At 43.0% G+C, this 18,549-nt stretch overlaps 1 protein-coding gene across 1 annotated transcript in view; it reads right to left on the reverse strand.

Annotated features, from left to right (window-relative positions):
- ZNF384 (zinc finger protein 384) overlaps positions 1 to 18,499 on the reverse strand; it is a 24,602-nt gene extending 6,103 nt beyond the window's left edge. The window contains exons 1-6 of the mRNA XM_010077038.1: positions 18,426 to 18,499; positions 17,309 to 17,498; positions 14,552 to 14,618; positions 14,158 to 14,398; positions 13,481 to 13,811; positions 709 to 933 (exon numbers count right to left, since the gene is read on the reverse strand). Of these exons, the coding sequence (XP_010075340.1) occupies positions 709 to 933; positions 13,481 to 13,811; positions 14,158 to 14,398; positions 14,552 to 14,617 (863 nt within the window). The 5' untranslated portion in view covers position 14,618; positions 17,309 to 17,498; positions 18,426 to 18,499. The remainder of the gene's footprint in view (positions 1 to 708; positions 934 to 13,480; positions 13,812 to 14,157; positions 14,399 to 14,551; positions 14,619 to 17,308; positions 17,499 to 18,425) is intronic.
- Positions 18,500 to 18,549: the final 50 nt, after the last annotated feature.

Raw genomic sequence — 18,549 nt, forward strand, 5'->3', positions numbered from 1 at the left:
GGAGCAGTGAGGACACTTGTGTGGCTTGACAATCGCCGTGTGGAGCTTGGAGTGGATCCTGCCGAAGAGGAGGAGGAGCAGCAGCAGTTGGACACGACCGCCATCTGGCTAGTGCTGATGGAATGAGTGCACAAAGGGGGTGGGACAGCACCACGCTATCTGCTACATGGAGGAACTCCAAACACGGCATGAGCTTGCTCAGTCTCGAACCGTGCTCCCCTTGGATTCAAGAGACCATGGTCTGTCTGCACCGGGGGAGGATCCAGAGAGAGGAACTACAGAGCTTAGACTGAGGGGCATTGGCAGAGCTGTGTGTGGGAAGCCTACAGCTGAAATAGCAGGGGGGCTGCAAGCCTGGACTGAAACGTTTGGCAGAACTATGCTGGGGTGACAGGGAACAGTCGCCTACGCCCACTCTACTCTCACTCTGACATAAGCAGCCCTACCTTCTGTCTGAAAGCGTCAATACATTGCAGACACCCCTTAGGGTGAGCAGCGCTAACCTCTGTGCGCACCCAGCCCCTCACAGCAAGTGACAAGTCTCACGTGTTGGATACCACTACTGCCAGTTTGTCATGTACGAGACCTGATCAGCCTGCAGAAAACAGCAAGGTCTCCCCAGGCAGTCGCCCACCAAGGGTGCTCACAGCATGCTGGGATGATGGCAACATGCAGTGCAGAGAGCCCCCAGCCTCCTCTGGCCCTTACCGTGTGTGCTGCTGCAGGTGGGAGAGCTGGCGGAAGGCCTTCTGGCAGTAGCTGCACGTGTAGGGCTTGGCCCCTGAGTGGATGCGAATGTGCTGGGCCAGGTAGGAGCTGTTGGCGAAGCTCTTGGAGCAGTGAGGACACTTGTGTGGCTTTGTCTCCGTGTGGGACTTGGAGTGGATCTGCATCTCCGACTTGGAGTAGAAGGTCAGCGAACACATCCGGCACCTGGGACCGTGGTGAGGGGAAGAGACAGTGTCACACAGGGGCAAGCCCCAATATATATCAACTCTAACTGGATGGGGTCCTCCACACTGAGTGAAGAACGGATGTTCTCTGGCTATGTGGTTCTGGGGAGGTTTCACCCGAGACACTGTGCTTGGCTGCGAGTACTCTAGTCCCAGGGGGACCAACTTAAGCTAGGAACTGTCAGAAGAACCAAACAAGACCTTGCAGCCAGACAAGTAAAGCTCTTGGAAGAATCAAAGAGGTTAATTTGTTAGGCTTACAAGTGAGACAGGGCAGCACTTTGCAGATTTTCTAACAGCAATCTGAAGGGGACAGGAATAAGAATTCCCAGACAAAACCACTTTGTTAATCTAAAATTTATTTCAGTCAAAAAAAGTTTGTAAAACCTGGAGATTCTTAGATTAAGGTTCATCTTCATAATAGAAGTTCATTCCATGTACTGCAAAGTCCGCAAAAGCAGTTATGACCAAACCCACTTAACTCTGCTCCCATTTTTGGAGAAGACACTCATGGATTTCGAATACAAAATGCTGAAAATAACAACAGTGCTGCTTTCCTAGTGGGTCTCACAAAGATATCAAATGTAATATTTCACTGTTCTAACAGGCTTTCACCATTTCTACCTTACTGATGTGATACAAAATGTTTTGTCTGGGCATTTGGACCCATCTGTTCCCATAATGATCAGAAATGTATTTGGTAACACACAGACTCTGAACAGGAAGAAGCAGTTGGCATCTATCTGCTTTGGGTGCTACTGTTAAAAACTGTTCCTCCGTGACACCAGGCTGTTAAGAGAAGCTTTCGCTTTCACTGTTACACAATTAAAGATGGTAAAAGCTTTTGTGGTTGATAATTTGACAGAGAGATAGAGGCTGCATCCAAGTTACTGGACTTTTTTTTATTTTTTTTAAATGTGTGCCAACAAAGGGGCAGAGTTAAGGTTTCTCTGAACTTAGTTTTTCCATTTGTAGACTTTTCAATTAAACAAGACAAAAATTGAACCTGCACTTGGGACTTCCAGGGTCACATCTAAGAGAAAAAATACCACCCAGAAGAAGACTGGCTAACATGAATTCAACCTTCACAGCACGTTGACTTCATGTTTTTGTCTGGGAATTTTCTTAAGTTTTACGAGTGTTTACAAAACTGCTCAGTGACAATAATCTCTGCAGTTATTAGAAGCCACAGAGAGTTGATGCTGCTCCTCCCCATATCCATCTCCTCCCAGGAGGATACTTCATTCCATCTACTACTGTGACTATTGATGCTGGAGCTGGAAGCTTTATGAAGTGTGCAGTCTGACTACTGTATGTAATATAGGCAGTATTTATCCAGCACCTACTTTAACTTCCACGGGCTCTTCCAAGCTGCAGCTCCATTTTAAGCCATTTACCTGGAGGCAGTGCTTCCCTAGCAAGCACTCTACCACACACTTGCCATAACATTTTTTCCTCTTCATCATTGTTCTTTTACATTCATTGTCATCCTAACAGTTGTTCCCACATTTCCTACCTTTATCTTTCTCTTAATCCACCTTAATTGCAAACCCTAACAGAACACGCAAGATAAACACATCCTTACCTAAATCCCCCCTCACACAGACAACAATCCCTTCTGGAATCAACAAACAGAAGAAAATTGGCTGTTTATCCCTAGGTCTACTGGGGATATGAGGAGTAAAAAGGAACATCAGAATGATCTTTTTAAAAAAAGTAGCTCTTGGTTTATAAACCAAACTATCTCCAAACACTTGTGCAGTTTGTTCCAGACTTTCCAACATGTTTAAAGCTAGGCTTGAATACAAGATATGCATTTTGCAGTTATCAAGTTGCACTCACAGGATGAGGATTGTATGCTTGAAAGCAGCAACGCTAGAAAGAACTTTGAGGTGAATACTGAACTGAAAAAATACCTCTGAGTTGCCAAGTCCAGTTCTCTGCTAATGCAAGCAATTATGGCATAATCCCATGCATTACTTTTATCAAGCTCCTTCTCAGCAGATGCTTACTTCCATTACTCTCAGCTAAACTCTGTTTCACAATATCAGTCCTCTCATAAGGAACCATTCAACTGAGAAGAAGCTCCCAGTGCGATGCTGTGCTAATATGGCTAACCAAAACAAAAGGGAATAGCAGGTATCATTTTTGTAAACAGGAACAGTGTGACTACTCCTGCAACAGAATGTCTAATTCTGAAGTCCATGTGGTCAACAATTATTGTAAAACTCAGACAAGTTCAGCAAACTTAAAGAATGATGGCATGTGGAAAACTGGCTTCACAGCAAAGATTGACCGAGTCCAGACTATCTAGGTTTGGAGAAAAGCTTAAAAGATAGATTTATATGGGTATTGACCAAGCTATGTAGGGAGAAAAATATCGATTACTAGTGGCCTGTTTTATGGGCAAAGAAAGGTATAATAATAACTGGCAGTAGAAGTTAAAAAATCCAAGAGGAAATAAGATCTTTCCAACCATGAGAATAGCGCATCTTTGGAACAATGCCTGGAGGGCTATAACATGGTCTCAATCACTTGGCCCCTACAATCAGTATTTTGAGAATCCACCTACCTTTATGAAAGTAATAGCTTTCTAAAAGTTTTGCTCTAGTTTAAATACAATGCTGGGCATTAATCTCTCCTGTGCCATACACATGTCTATATTTTAAGCAGTCTATTTTGTTTTGAAAAATTCATGAACTTTACTGCGTCATCAAGTCTAAGTAGTCCCATGCATTAAATCTGTAGTGCCATAAAGCCATCTACTGTATTTTCCGTAACTTCTGTGCATCCTTTCCTTTACAGAATCACAGAATCACAGAATGTTAGAGATTGGAAGGGACCTCGAAAGATCATCCAGTCCAATCCCCCTGCCGGAGCAGGAACACCCAGATCAGATCCCACAGGAACGCATCCAGGCGGGCTTTGAATGTCTCCAGAGAAGGAGACTCCACACCCTCTCTGGGCAGCCTGTTCCAGTGCTCTGTCACCCTCACCGTGAAGAAGTTTTTTCTCATATTCAAGTGGAACCTCCTGTGTTCCAGCTTGAACCCATTGCCCCTTGTCCTGTCACTGGATGTCACAGAGAAGAGCCTGGCTCCATCCTCCTGACACTCACCCTTTACATATTTATAAACATTGATTAGGTCACCCCTCAGTCTCCTCTTTTCCAGGCAAAGCTTTTGCTTTGTCAAATTATCCGCCTTCAGGTCAGAAATACACTAGAATAAACTTTAATGAAGAGAAACAGACTGAACTGAACATCCTTTTCCATTTTCAAAATAAAATTATAAAGAAGGTATTTCAAAATCTCTCCAGCACTTTCATAAAAAGAAGGAAAATCTGACCAGGCAAAAATACCACCACCCCCCAAAAAACCCAAAACCCTCTTGTGTGAATTTAGCAGCTATAGATATTCCAGTATTGTTTTTCAAATAACATTTTAAAATAAAGTCTTGCGAAGACTCATTTTCCAATCATCTAATTGGCATCAGACTTGAGAGGGCAAGAATGTTATGTAGCATTAACAAATTAATGAGCCTTATGAGTTAAAAAGAGCCCTAGAATACAGCAGAAAGCTGCATTTCGGAGTTTTGTATTGTGTGGTATCAAGCATTTTCAATGGAACAAATAATCCATCTAATTAAGGGCTTTGCATTCTGCCTCAGACAACATCAAATATTAAAGGGGAAGATGCAATCAGCCCTCTAGTGGGCAAATATGGATTCAGAAAAATGTTAAATCTACATGGATAATGAGAACATTGTATCTGACACTATCAGCATTTCAGTACTCCAGTGACAGTCTTCTGGCTGGGGGCAGGAGAAGCTAGGAGTGCTCCTTGCTAAGCATGAACAAAACACTATATGAAATAATTTATTTTTTTTCACCTCTGTTTAATATGCATTTTTAATCTTTTCTCTCTACTGTGCTTCTAAACTACCACTACTTCCACTGTATTCTTTCTGAGAGCAAGTAACAGAAATGACTGCAGCGTTCTCACTGACAGTGTGATACATCCCTACAGTTGCTTGTTATGGTTCTGCAAATTTAGACAGCCTAGGAGAACATATTCTTAATAACACAGAGGTGTATCTGTCCATATAAACGGTTAATTTAGTACCCAGCCATATGCCAGAGATCAAAAGTAATCCCTTTCAATGTTTATAATACTTTCTTTTTATAGGGTATCTGTAGGAAAGTGAGACATTCAGAGAATGTTTGTGTTAGACAGAAACACCCTCAAAAATCATGAAATGCCAGTAAAAGGTGGATGTATAATTCTAATTCTGCTCTCACATGAAAGTCATCATGATGAGTCATAAACAAAATGATGCTTATAGCAATTATACTACAACTCTGGCACATAGTACCATTATTTTTTTCCACTTTTCATGGAATGTTCTGCCTCATTCATCAGATGCTGTTAGGAGATAAAATACCACCTGAACTACCAGCTCATAGTAAAATTTGCCTAACATGGATTAACAGCATTTTTCAATCAAGTGCTTAATTAATCAGTATCACAGTTGTGAAAACTATGCGAACTTTCACATGGCTTTGAGAATTCAAATTCCTAGTATCTACTGAGATTAGTCTTAGAAGCCCTTGCTCCTTCTGTTAGGCTACAAATACAAGTTAGACCACAAGTTTAAAAAAAAAATAAATCAAATCAGGAAGTTCTGAAGTTAAACTAGATTATAAGAGTATGTTTAGGCTGTCAGAGCCAGCAGTTCCTTTAGCAAGGAAAGAAATGTACTGCCTTCGCAATGCAGAGTTAATGAAGTAACTAATGCAAGCACTGCATAATAATGGATGCGTAGTTCATGATAAATGTTAATTTAATCCCAACATTCCCTGTTTGGTTGTTGGTTTTTTTTTTAAAGTTGAAGTTAAACATTTTCTTGCTAATATTTTGTAAAAGGCATGGGAAAGGAGACAGAACTAACATCCAAGATACACAGCTAGAAAACTTGGAGAAGACCTAAGAAAAGTCCACGAGTACGAAGACACCAAATTAAAGCATATGACTTCTACCTCTGCGTCTACACTACTACACTCAGCATCAGCTCCTATTCAAAAGTTAACATTATGCTTCCATTTACCAATTTACACTACTGGCATGTATACTATCAAATCTATCAGCTACGCTCAGAGATCTCAGTCAACTTATTTCCACAGTCCTTCAGTCACTTCGTGGCTTCATAAGGCTACAGAAAATCATACTCTCCTGACAAGGCAGCAAGTGTTTTTTAAATGCTCTCACCATATAGCACTTTTCCACTTCTCACATTTGAGGGCATAAAAATCCAAAATGATCCTTTAAAAATACCAGACACAGAATTTTGTGGTATTTCAGCATGTTTCACAAGTCTGTCTTCTTCTAATGACTCCAGCATTCATGCTAACAACAATTCTGCCAGAGCCTCGCACTGGGAGCTCACATGATGTCACTCAATTCCTAAAAATCTTTTTCACAGTCATTGCTTTCCAGGATAGTTTCCCCATATTCCTTATCTTTAGATCAAGGATGTTCAATAGTATCTCACAGGACACTTCTGTTTGATATTGTTTTCCACTGTGTCCAAAACACCTAGGTCTCAATCTCTGACTGCTGGAGAAGCCACACAGTATTACCCAAAAGGCTAAGTCTTCCATTGGGCTGTATTAAAATATTAATGTATTAAATTTGCTTGAATACTTCCAATTTAACAACCACACAAAACTTCCCTATTTCTTTTTTGTTAGTTATCCACCAGCATTGCTTCCTTCTATCTGTAAATTATCAACCACGACTTTCTGTTGACCTCCAAATCATTGAACACCATCAGGCCTAAGAGACCTTATCTACCAATTTTTGAAATCAGTCAGCATTAGCTCATGATTAGACCAGCAAAACAATAAAACATAACAAGGGGTTTCCTAGTACAGTGATAACATGCAAAAGCTAAAATAAAAAGAATACAGAAGGCCCATGAGAAAGCACTAGCAAATTTGGAAATTCCAGAACTAAGGTCATCTATGTCACTATAATTTGGCTCCGCAATGCAGGTGCATTCTGATACAGCCTTATTGACTGTTCCCGCAGAACCGTATCCTTATTATGTTGCACAGAGAGATACTCAACAAGCAAGTGTTCAGTTTTTTTCACCACCACTCTGTGTACAGCCTCAAGCATCGACAACCACATGCAATTCCAACCTCATGAAGCAGAATCACTCATCTGTTGTACCCACCACAGAAGTATCAGTGCTCCATAAGCACTCATCTATCCCCACAGTGTCCCTGTCTTATTTTTTCTAAGGGAAGGGAGTTAAATGCAGTAGAACAGACATAACCACTAATTCCAAGTGGACAAACTGATACCTGTGACCACTTTTTTTCCTTTAAAGGAAAATTCACATTATATACATTCATATCACAGTTCCTATAGATTTTTTATGCTACAGCTACGTGATGCAATGCTTCTGCAAAGCAAAACAGGGTCTGACATGTAACAGAGGACTATTCAATGATACTTGAGAAGAGACTACGGTTTGGGGAACACCAATTTATTAATTATTTTAGGATAACTGTCTGATAATTTTTAGCCTGCAGCAAATGCAAATCCACTGAAGACTAGACCTAACTCATATTCACATGTGCTCCAGCACATGCTTCAAGGCGAGATTATCTGCAGGGCTGAACCACATGGCTGTAGGATACCATAGCAAATCTCCAGCAGAGGCAAGTGTAACCTACAATTCTTCAGACTAGCAGGCAAACACCTTCCCCAAATCATCCTTCTCAGTTCTGCAACCCCCTTGTCAATAGATAGATAGACAGATAGATTTAATAAAACACTCCTGTCAAGTTCTCTGAGTAAACATGCAGGACTCTGATGGGCCATCGTGTACACAATAACTATAATCACATAATCAAGGTTGATATCAAAGTGCATTGACTCAATAGAGCCAAATTAAAGTGTGATCAGATAAAGTGTGTGACAGAACAGTTTGCAAGTTCTCTCTCCCCAGCTGAAACTGTAACTGCCCTCCTCACTCCCTTGCACACACTCATTCCATTGACATGCGAGTAATATGTACTAAAATTAAAACTCATGACTGCAGAACCTTTACTGTTAATTCCTTCTCCTCAGCACTACGACGAACTGAGAATGTGCACGCGTGCGCACATGCACACAGTTACAACTCAGCAGAAGGGAGAGAACTTACCATAAAACAAGTTTTTACCTTACTATATCCTGAGGCATGTGGTCAGCCTTAATTCTACCATTTTCTAACCCCCAAGCACAGCATTCATATACAAAGCAAAGCTTATGTATACAAACTGCATGTGTATATATGGATATGCATGTGTACCTGTCCTTCTTAAGAGTTTTGAGATCATAAGCCAATTTCAACCAAATCTGGAAAAGGGGTAAGATCTCAAAGTCACCAAAAGTCTCATAAATATATGCAGCTGGGGAAAGAAGAGAGGCCCAGTTGGAGCTCCCTGGTGAGGGAAAGGCTAGTAAGCTCACCCTTGATCAGACATCAGAGAATCCACACAGGAGAGAGTCGCTGGAAACCAGGCTTCATTAGTTCCGCTGCTCACGGAACAACTTGTTGAAAAAAGCAAACAGAAATTCCAACATGTGGCATCATACTGACACCCATGTTGGTCATCAGCAATCTTAAATCCACTGCACAGACCTCTGCCACTGCAGCCAGGATGATAAATGATACTAATGGTAGTTTGTCACCTTCTTCTAGCCTTAGAGGGGGATGAGGTTCTTTGCCAGAGGAGGTCACATTCTTGTGCTGACATGAGAGACATGGCAAAATTTAGGAATATTGGGTTGAACATTTCTAGGCTTTGGAGGGAATGTGGTCAAACTTTCCACATGACACTTCAAACTTAATTCCCCCTTGGCCTTCTAGCCTGTTGCAATCCCCTCTTTCCTGCACCAAGACCCAGGCCCAAGCTCTTTACCCACATGCCCCAGCCTCCTTATCGTCTGCTGCAGTGGCTCTTCCCTATTCCATTCTCCCAGTTACTTAACATCTCCTTCCTCTCCCCCGTATTTTCTGTCTACATCCCATGCTCTTGTCCCCATCTGTTCTGCTAATTCTAGGTATCTCCTCATTTTCCAGCCCCTAGCAGATCTGCCTCTTTCTTTCTCCCCTTAGTCTTGGTCCTTCATATTTATGTCCAGGCCATCCCTCCCTTGCAAATAGACTCCCCATCACATCCTCTGCTGCACTCCCTAGTTTCTAGGCTCTAGTCTTTTCTCTCTTCTCTTTTCAATTCCCATCTTTGCTCTACCAGTTTCCAGACTTCCTGGACAAAATCAGCTCCAGGCCCTGCCTGCATCTCATTCTTCTCCCTACTACATTTGAACCAAGCAGTGTCTTCTTGCACCTTGCCTTTGTGCCCCTCAGAGGAGGGAGGTTACTGTCAACGCTGGCCACAAAAGACTCCCTTCTGAAGTAGAAGAAGCAGTTGTGACTGAAGGAAAAGCAGGCTTGGCCCTCAGTGCTAGTCTAGAAGATGCTCGTTGATGCAGAGAGAATACACCATGTAGTCCAGCCTCATATAGAAACAGAGAGGTTAGAGTGTATTTCTCTCTTCGGTGAAGACAGACAGTCTGGTCAGTGCCTGGAGTTCTGCAAGCCTCAAGAAACATCAGAGAGAATATAATCTTTGCATGTGTCAACTACCAAACTATAAAGCATCTCAGGGCATGCTTGATAGATTTTTTTTTTTTCCAAGCTTACAACTTGACCAAATTTGACCGTGTTTTCACAGATATATGTGGCTTACAAAAGTCATAGCCACCAGATTTCAAATCTGTTCAAAAACATGGGAAGTTCACCAAACAGCAACACTAAATCCAGTATATGGCAGAAAAAAGACACATAAAATGAGACGTGTCTGAGAACATACCCACCTGCTGTATTCAAACCACTGGCTCCCCTTGTGTCCCTTATTTCTTCACTAATGGGGGCCTCTGTCCAGTTTTCTTCACGTTCCACAGCTCAACTCTGCTCCCTTCTAAGCCTTCTAAGGCTTCTGTATGCTTTTTTCACCCTGGATTCATGTCAGAAGCTTCCTATGTCCCTCACCTGCTTATTGTCTTCCAAACCCAAACCCCTGCTGTTCTCGCAACCTAGTGAAAGTAAACAAATTCAGAACTAGCAGCAGCAAACAAAGAGCTTGTTGGTCACAGTATGATGGCAAGTCCCTTCTCAAGCCTACAGCCCTTCTGCTGCTATCCTAGGACAGCTTGCAAAACTATTCCAGACTACAAACTGGTATTCATCCTAGCCTTCACAAACTTAATACTGGAACCAAGCAATGCCTATCAAGAGCTCTCTTCCTCCTGCAAAGAAGAAACTATTTAATAGAGAACTGTTTATCAGAGAGAGAGAACTGATGACATGGCCCAGATAGGCTGAATCACTTCTCAGCCTTGTCCACTTGTGATATGATTACATCATACCACAAACTTCTGAAAGTGCACAGGTACAGGTACTAAAACAGTACTAAGAAACAATACTACTGTCTCTAGGACCTATGCTTGCTCTCTCTTGCTCAGCGCCTTTTAAAGTACTGAGTAGAAGCCATGTGCTTCACACTGCCAGCACCTTACTTGATGCCAATCTCATTTTCCACAGAAAAGGTAAATTCTACAAAGATGTCTGGGAAGATTAACAAAGAACTGACAATTAATCCAGACAAGACTGAAGTGATACTACTCATGAAGGAAAATGCTTCACAGGTCTGGTTTAGATGCTGTTCCCTGCAGGTGCAAGCATTCTTCTAACAACACAAAGCAAAGCACAAGGACTCTGCCAGACTAATCCTAAGGCTTCATGTCCAAGATCTGCAAGGAACAATGTCATTAGCTAAACCCTCGCACCTTTTCTTACAAAGAAAAACCTAGTCACAAAGATTCCTGCACCACTTTCACAGGAGATTATTAATTCACTTCTAGAGATGATACAGCAGCAAAAACAGCTTCCACTTGCTGGAGCAGGAATCTCTACATTCAGTAGATAATAGGGTGAGCTGCAATACAAGTACCACCTTTGTGCTCCAATTCCTTCCAAGTCTGCTTTGCTGTGCTGCCCATTCAAGACCTTACTCTGTCTTCACAATACACTAGTCAGGAATTAGGGAAATCAGCCACCTGCCCAGGTACTCAGAACAAGAGAGCTCATGGAGCTCAAAAAGAAACTTAAAACAAAAAAGAATTCTATTTGACAAAATAATCCCAGGCTTTAGGAATTAAGTGGGTTTTGTTTTTTGGTTTGGTGGTTTGGTTTTTTTGGGGGTTTTTTTTGTGTTTGTTTTTTAAGTCATCTTGATCTATATAGTACAACTCCTTTCAGGAATCTGACTAGATTGTCCTCAGTGTATCCTCATAAGAATCAGTGAAATCATACAAACGTAGACATACGAATACCACAAGCAACTCCTCCTCCAGCCTCAGAAGGGAGCAGGAGTAGATGAACCTCACCCACAGTCTTAATTTAGCTAGAATATGTCTGCATACTGTAGTAATGGGAACTACCCAGATCATCCTCTAGAATGCAGAAGGAACCCAGGAGTCCTCAAAGTTTAAACTGGCAAGTCTATTCATGTGCATATTATGGAGAAACAATTTTACTATATTTCACAAAGGTTTTCTCTCCCACACCTCCAAGAGAAGATAGCACTTTCCTTTTTTTTCTTTTTTTTCAACAATTATTTTTAGTTCCAAACTTGCACACAGCAAGCATCAGCCAAGGAGGAGATCCCAAGGAGGGCAGAAGTACTCCTTGGTGGTATTCAACAAATCTCAATTTATCTATCTTGCACCCTAGCACTGCTCAGAGAGAGGCCTACTTGGGATGGAGGCTGGAGGAAGAGGCAGAGGTAACACATTGAGATTAAACACGAAGAGAGGAAATCTTCCTGATTACATGTTCCTACATATAAAATAATTTGTTTTTTCCAGCAAAGTCTTCTTCATCAGCTGTTACACAGACTATGTGTGTTCATGAAGTTTCTGCTGAGTCATTCCACCTGGTCTTGGGCATTTTTTTTACAACTTACAAGTAAACAAGGAGCTATAATTAAAGCCTTGGTTCAACTTTAATTCTAGTGTTCACTGCCAATTGTGTCCCCTGTAAATACATATTTAACAGCCTAATTAGCAACCCAGACTGTAAGCAGCTTGAGTAGTGTAGAATTGTGGCTAAGGCCCAAAATAAATGGCGGGATTACAAATAGCAAGCTACCTAACACTCCCACCCCTCTTCACCATACGTTGATTCCATTTTCAAAGTGGAAGAACTGGGACACTGGATAAGAGAATAAAAAAGCTGATCCAAGCTCTGGTTTTGTACCTATTTAACTGCATTGATTTTTAAAAGTAAACATTTTTTAAATGCTACAGTTAAAAATGAAGCAGTGTCTGGGGTGGATGGACTGATTCTATGTAGACGCCTTCACACTGTTATGACTTATTTCCTGAAACATAACCAAATTTGTTCCAAAAAAAAAAAAAAAAAAAAAGCTGGTTAAAGGGAAACTTGGAGTTGGGCTCATGAGCACATAGTAAAGAACTGAGAAGAGCTAGGGACCATCTCCTATTTCTATTTCCATCTGGATACTACTTTGCCTCTTATTGATTTTAATCATCCCTCCGCAACACCTATCACTAAATCACCCATACATGCTTCTGCTTCCCAACCAATGCCGACCATCACATTTTCTCCCTAGCACTCATCTGCTCTGTCTGGTTCCCAGCTTCTCTAAAACACCCCCACTCCTTATCCTCTGGTTTAAGTACTGCCTCCTCGTTAATGTCTCCCTTTCCCACCACTCACTTGTAAACTCAAGCCACATCCCTCCAAGCTCAGAAACCCAACCTCAGGGCTCAGAACTCTCCCCCCTCATATGTGATACCCTTAGGGCTCAGAAATACCTAATTCAGAGATACGCCTTTTTTTTTCTGTTTTGTTGGGAATGCTGAAATAGGAGATCACAGGGGGCAATGCACACAGGAGCAGATACTATCACCACAGTTCACTTCCTGATCTGTGTGCCTCCAGTCTGTACTCTTTACACTGGACAGACTGGAGTCCTAATTCAGGGGCACCCAGGAACACTAGGGCTCTCAACCACACCAGAAGTGCTCCAGTTACACCAGACAGTACTGCATTCTGCAGTACACCAGCTGTACTACCTGGTTGTGGCATCAAGGATATGTCATATAACATCCTGGTCATTAACCTAGTAACATTAATATCTGTATATTCACAAAATCAAGGTTGTCCACTAAGAAGGAGATTTTTAGTTCTGAGTCAACCCACTAGCTTGCAAACATTCCTGATTAGAGTGAAAACTCAACTCTTTCTGCAGCTGAAAGATTCTCTACTTAGGGACTCTACAGGGAGAATGCAGAGATCTCTTCTTCTCCATGTAACCCTCTGAAGGGTTAAACACACCCCCATCCCCATGCAATGTTACAGTCAAGATTTAACCCCGCTCCCCACCTGTATGTCTTGCCATCCTTGTGCTGGTCCTCATCATCCTCGTTTGACAGCACAAAGGGGTCGTTCATCTCTGGCAGCCCTGATTCCTGCAATCGTTTCTTCTTCCGGCCCCGGGGTGGTTTGGGGGCAACTCCCCCACCACCGCCACCTCCACCACCTTCAGAGAGGGTGGTTGTCCCTTTCTTGGACAGGTCAGGAACCACCTGGAGGGCTGCCTGGGAGCCAGGGGGTAGCGCAGAGACAATCATGGGAGCTGAGATGGGAAAGGTTTGGGCAGAGGAGGCTGTGGTCACCAGGGAACCTGATGGGGAAGTTATCACCAGACCAGGACCTGCAAAAAAAGACGGAGGGAGTCAGTTATTACATCTCTAATTATGACCAACCTCCTTATCCCACAGAAGCGAGCTTTATACACCTCCTTCTGACTACAACGCAAACAGAAGAGCAGCTTACCCTCCCCAACACATTCCCAGTCTCCACTGCTGGAAGTCAAACTTCCATAAAGCGGGTGGATGTATGGAGTGCCCAGAAATTGCCAGTGAAAGTATGCCAAGGCAGTCCACACCATCAGTAAGGCTAGGAATAATCTACAGCCTGGAAAGGATTCTCCAGGATCCCCTGTTCCTGCATCCCAGAGTCCCCTTCATAATGCTGCCCAAGTCTTTGGAGTCCCCTACCTGCTGTCATGAGCCCAGCAGACTGCACTGGTACCACAGTAATGTTCTGGGTCACAGGGGCTTGACTGTGTGGTGTCAGCTGCTCCGGCTTGGTGTCTGAGTCCATGGAGATACCAGTGGGTAGGGCCACAGAGGTGGGTACTGTCAGCAAGGCAGGGTAGTGGGGGGGAGCCAGGCTGCAGCCCTTCTCTGTGGGCAATAGCTGCTCCTTCATCTTGTTAATAAACATGGTGTTCTCAATCTAAACAGGTGGAAAGAACAGCTTTTTAGAATACCCTGGCACAGCTTCTCTCAGCAGTTGGCTGAGCAAGAAATGCAACCGAAACACTTATCGTGCATGAACTTCTAAAAGGAAACAAGACCAGCATAATGGGTTGGAAGACAAAGATCTTACCTGTCCCGAGACGGTGGGCACTGCTGGCCAGAAGTACGGGGAGGAGTTGAAATGAGATTCTTCCATCCTAGCTGGGCACAGGGGGGGAAGAGGAAGGGAGAACAGAAGAGGAATGGAGGAGAAGGAAGACAGACAGACAGACACACACAAAAAGAACATTAAACCCAAAGAGACTCCAACATGGAACTGACTCAGTCTAATGCTGTGACAGTTCCTTAATCTCCCCTTTCTTACTCAAGCAACTTCTCCCCACTTTTGAGCTATCTGCCCAAATTCAAAAATTACTGTCAGGGGAAAAAGGTGTCTGCTATTCCCACAGGCTTGTGTCCATCTGAAACGCCTCTTGCCCAATAGTCCTCCATGCAAAAAAAGGACTGACTACAAACCCAGAACACCTCCAAAGTCCCCCAATTATCTACCACCCAAGTACATGGCATAAACTATGAAGTCTGTGCATCTGCAACCAGGAAAATACAGCTGAAAACCATTTTTCACTGTCACAGGCAGTCTGACCCCACAAGCAGTGGAAACTTTGGACGCTGCCTGTCCCTCCACCCCAGCTCAACACTAAGGACCCAGATGCAGCAGGGGGACATTAGCATTGTGTTACACAGGAAGAAAGACAGGCAGAGAGAGGGAAACAGACTTGCCCAAGATAACAGACAGTCAGAGCAGACCAAGAAGTTAAACTTAGGGCTCCTAACTTCCTACTGCCACTGCTCTGACCACCCCAGCCCCACTCTCAGAAGAAACCCAGAAACATCACTCAGTGTTCCTGACAGACAAGATCCTCTGCTCTCACCCAATGAGACTAGGCAGTGGGAAGATAACCTGATTACCCTGCTCCTGAGGTACCCTACTTCCAGGCGAGATCATGTCACGGCTCCCTGTTGCCCATTTCATTCCCATCTTTGGGACAAGATTCTATAGGATTCTGTCCCCAGTCAAGTGTCCACTGCTTCATCTCAACTCTCCATGCAGTCAGAGGACCAGTGGGACACCAAAAGACAGGCCTCTGAAGACAGAAATGTCATCTCTTTAGGAACACCTGGCTGAAGAAGCCCTTTCCATTCTAATTCTTAACATTCCTCTATATAATAGCATTAGCGGACAAAGTTTGTTTCACTCATTGAAATGCTATTCAAAAACTAAAGAAATTAACAAAATAATATTTCCTGAAGCAGAAGATGCACCTGAACAAATATGGCAAAACTGGAAGGTAAAATACATGTAATAAAAACTGTGCTCAGAGAACATCTGGCAGAGCAAGCTGCTTAGAGAAAGCAAGCACTGCAAGTTTCTCATGCAGCTACCTGCAAATTGTCACACTCCTATTTCTGTTATGATGTGACAGTAGTCGAATTAATGAGTAAATATTGTTTCTGAAGGGCTTAACTCAATCACCAGATAAGCTGAGGAGCATGCCCCAAGTAGTACGAAACACTTACTTTCCAGAAGCATATTAGAGCAGAATAAATACATGTGGAATTGCTGCGTGTGAGCCAAAACGCAAAGACAATTTTCCTCTATGTAGGGAAGCAGTATTCAAATGAACCAAATTACCTGATAATTTTGTTTTTATGAATTGCTCACGCAACAGCAAAGCCAAGTATTCCTGCCTCACTCACTCACTACAAATCAACCAATAAACACACTTAAGGATGAATTATTTACCTTGCATCAGTGGCATGCAGTCAGACTGCCAGCTGCCTGACTGAATTACGCTGGATTTACATTGCTGTGATTCAATCAGAATCTGATGGGGCAAGACTCTTACCTTCCTTCCTCTGCTTTCTTCTCTGAGCCAAATTAATTATTAAATACACTGCCCACAGCAAGGGTATGTGATGCTTAATTACATGACTTTTTTATTTCACAGGATGGGCACATATGAAGAGCTAATGCATTCTTGGCAATTGAGCACCACCTGAATCAAGAGGGGGTTTTTGTTTGGAATGTCAGGTTTGGGGGTTGGGTTTTTTGGGGTTTTGTTTGTTTGTTTTTGTATTTAAAATAAACCCTTATTTGCTTAGCTTCCACATCAAAAACATCAATGTGAACGTCATTCTATAAAAACATAAAGTCTCATATAATAATCAGATACATTTTCCAAACAGACTTTGTAATTTTCCTAGACTCCCTTGGATTAAACTGAGAACTTCAGGAGTTAAATAGAAAGATGCCAATTTAAACAAAAATCTCACAACAGCTTTTTTATTTGAAGAGTACAAGTTATGAAAGGCAACTCCGTTTTCAGATTCTAAAAACCAGACTAGCATAGGCAAGGGCACTCAGTGGCTGCCTGTCTCCATCTAGACCCCTATCAGAACTTCAGAGAGCACCTAACTTTTGTTTGCTCCGTTTACAAAGTGCGCAAGTCAAAATAAAGCTCTTACTGATTCTCAAAATATGACTATACTGTTTTCATTAAACTCTCTCAGAATCCACCTCCCCATCCAGAAATCTTCATGTTTGAGCAGGTATCAGACCTCAAAACTTTTGACTTGAAATACTGAAGTGTGACGAAGTTATAAGAATGTGGAGGAAAAGCAGAAATGGTGTAAGGGTTGAAGCTTTCATGCAATCTCACTAGCAAGCCAGTCTTCCAAAGGGGGAAAACAAAGATAAGATTCCTCCACCAAACTACTGCCCTAATACCCACAGCTGCCCCTCCCCTACCCGGATTTTAGGCTAAAGGATATTTTGAAAACATGCACCCCTATTTGCAGCCCCCACTTTAATGCTGCTCACACTTACTTTACCAAAACTCTGCATGTAACCCTTCCAATTGCTCTATAACTACCAGACAGGGGCTGGAGCTTCAACCCTGTACCACCGCACGTTCCCACTGCAGGGCCTTCATCATCCCAGCTTCCACAGACAGGCCAGAGATGGGACCTTCTTCCTATTCACCAGTCTAGTATCAGACAGATGTCAACGTACCCTCCTGATATAAACCAAAAACACCTTCTATGTACAGATCACAAATGTACATACACCAAATAAACAACTGAGTGAACCAGAAAACTCACAAGGGACAAGGAATCTGGAGTTTAGATCTCAGAATACTTCACAGAATCACATACTTAATGTGCTGGATTTATACTTCTTTGCAGGTCATCACTTTAATCATAAACACACAGATAAAAGCACGTGCAAGTATACGGCGAGGTAGAGGCTGTGTTTCTGGAAGGCACAATCAAGGTTGGATATGCAGGTATTTAGAGGTTGACTTTTCATATTGTTTTCTTTATTCTCCAGACACCTAGCTTTTATTTTCTATTCAGTGTAGAGTTTTCAGTTGACAAAAGGCCCTGAGTATGACAATCGGGAATGATTTACAATGTCGTATAATGTCTTTTATGTCTGCCCAAGATCTTTGTTCAATAACAAGGAGCTTTTAGGCTTAATTACTGCAAAATACTAACGATGCTGGAGGCCATGCAGGCCATTAGATCAAGTACAAAAATGCCTCCACAAAGCTCATGAGCATCAAAAAGCTCAAGCACCGCTACATCTTTAGAACAAACACATCTGGATGCACATCAGGAATACCCCAAACATGCTGGATAACATCCTGAATCCCTAACCCCCATGTCAAAGCTAGAACTTCGGTGCCGTTCCCTGACACATGCGTAGCTTCCACCCCAACCGACTGAGCCTCTTGTCGGAAGAAGCACTTGGCAGGGGACGTACCCTGTGCCTCAGCTACTTCCAGGCAGTCCATCCCCTCTCCCGCGCCCTGCAGCACAAGTAACTTCAAGCCCCGGACGACCTGCAGCCCATCAGCCCATCCCATCCCCTCCCCTCTCAGCGTGGCCCGGAGGGACCCCCGGGGCGAGGGATCACTCACGCAGCTCCGGGAGCTCCTTACCCCTCTCACTCTCCCTCCTCTTGCATTTCTCCTCCTTCCAGGGCCGTCTCTGCAAACAAACCGCCAGGGTTACGGGGGCGCCCGGGGCCCAGCATGACAGCGGGGGGTGCAACGCGGGGCTCCC

This window comes from Pterocles gutturalis, unplaced genomic scaffold (assembly GCF_000699245.1).
Source record: "Pterocles gutturalis isolate BGI_N339 unplaced genomic scaffold, ASM69924v1 scaffold17363, whole genome shotgun sequence".
Taxonomy (NCBI): domain Eukaryota; kingdom Metazoa; phylum Chordata; class Aves; order Pterocliformes; family Pteroclidae; genus Pterocles; species Pterocles gutturalis.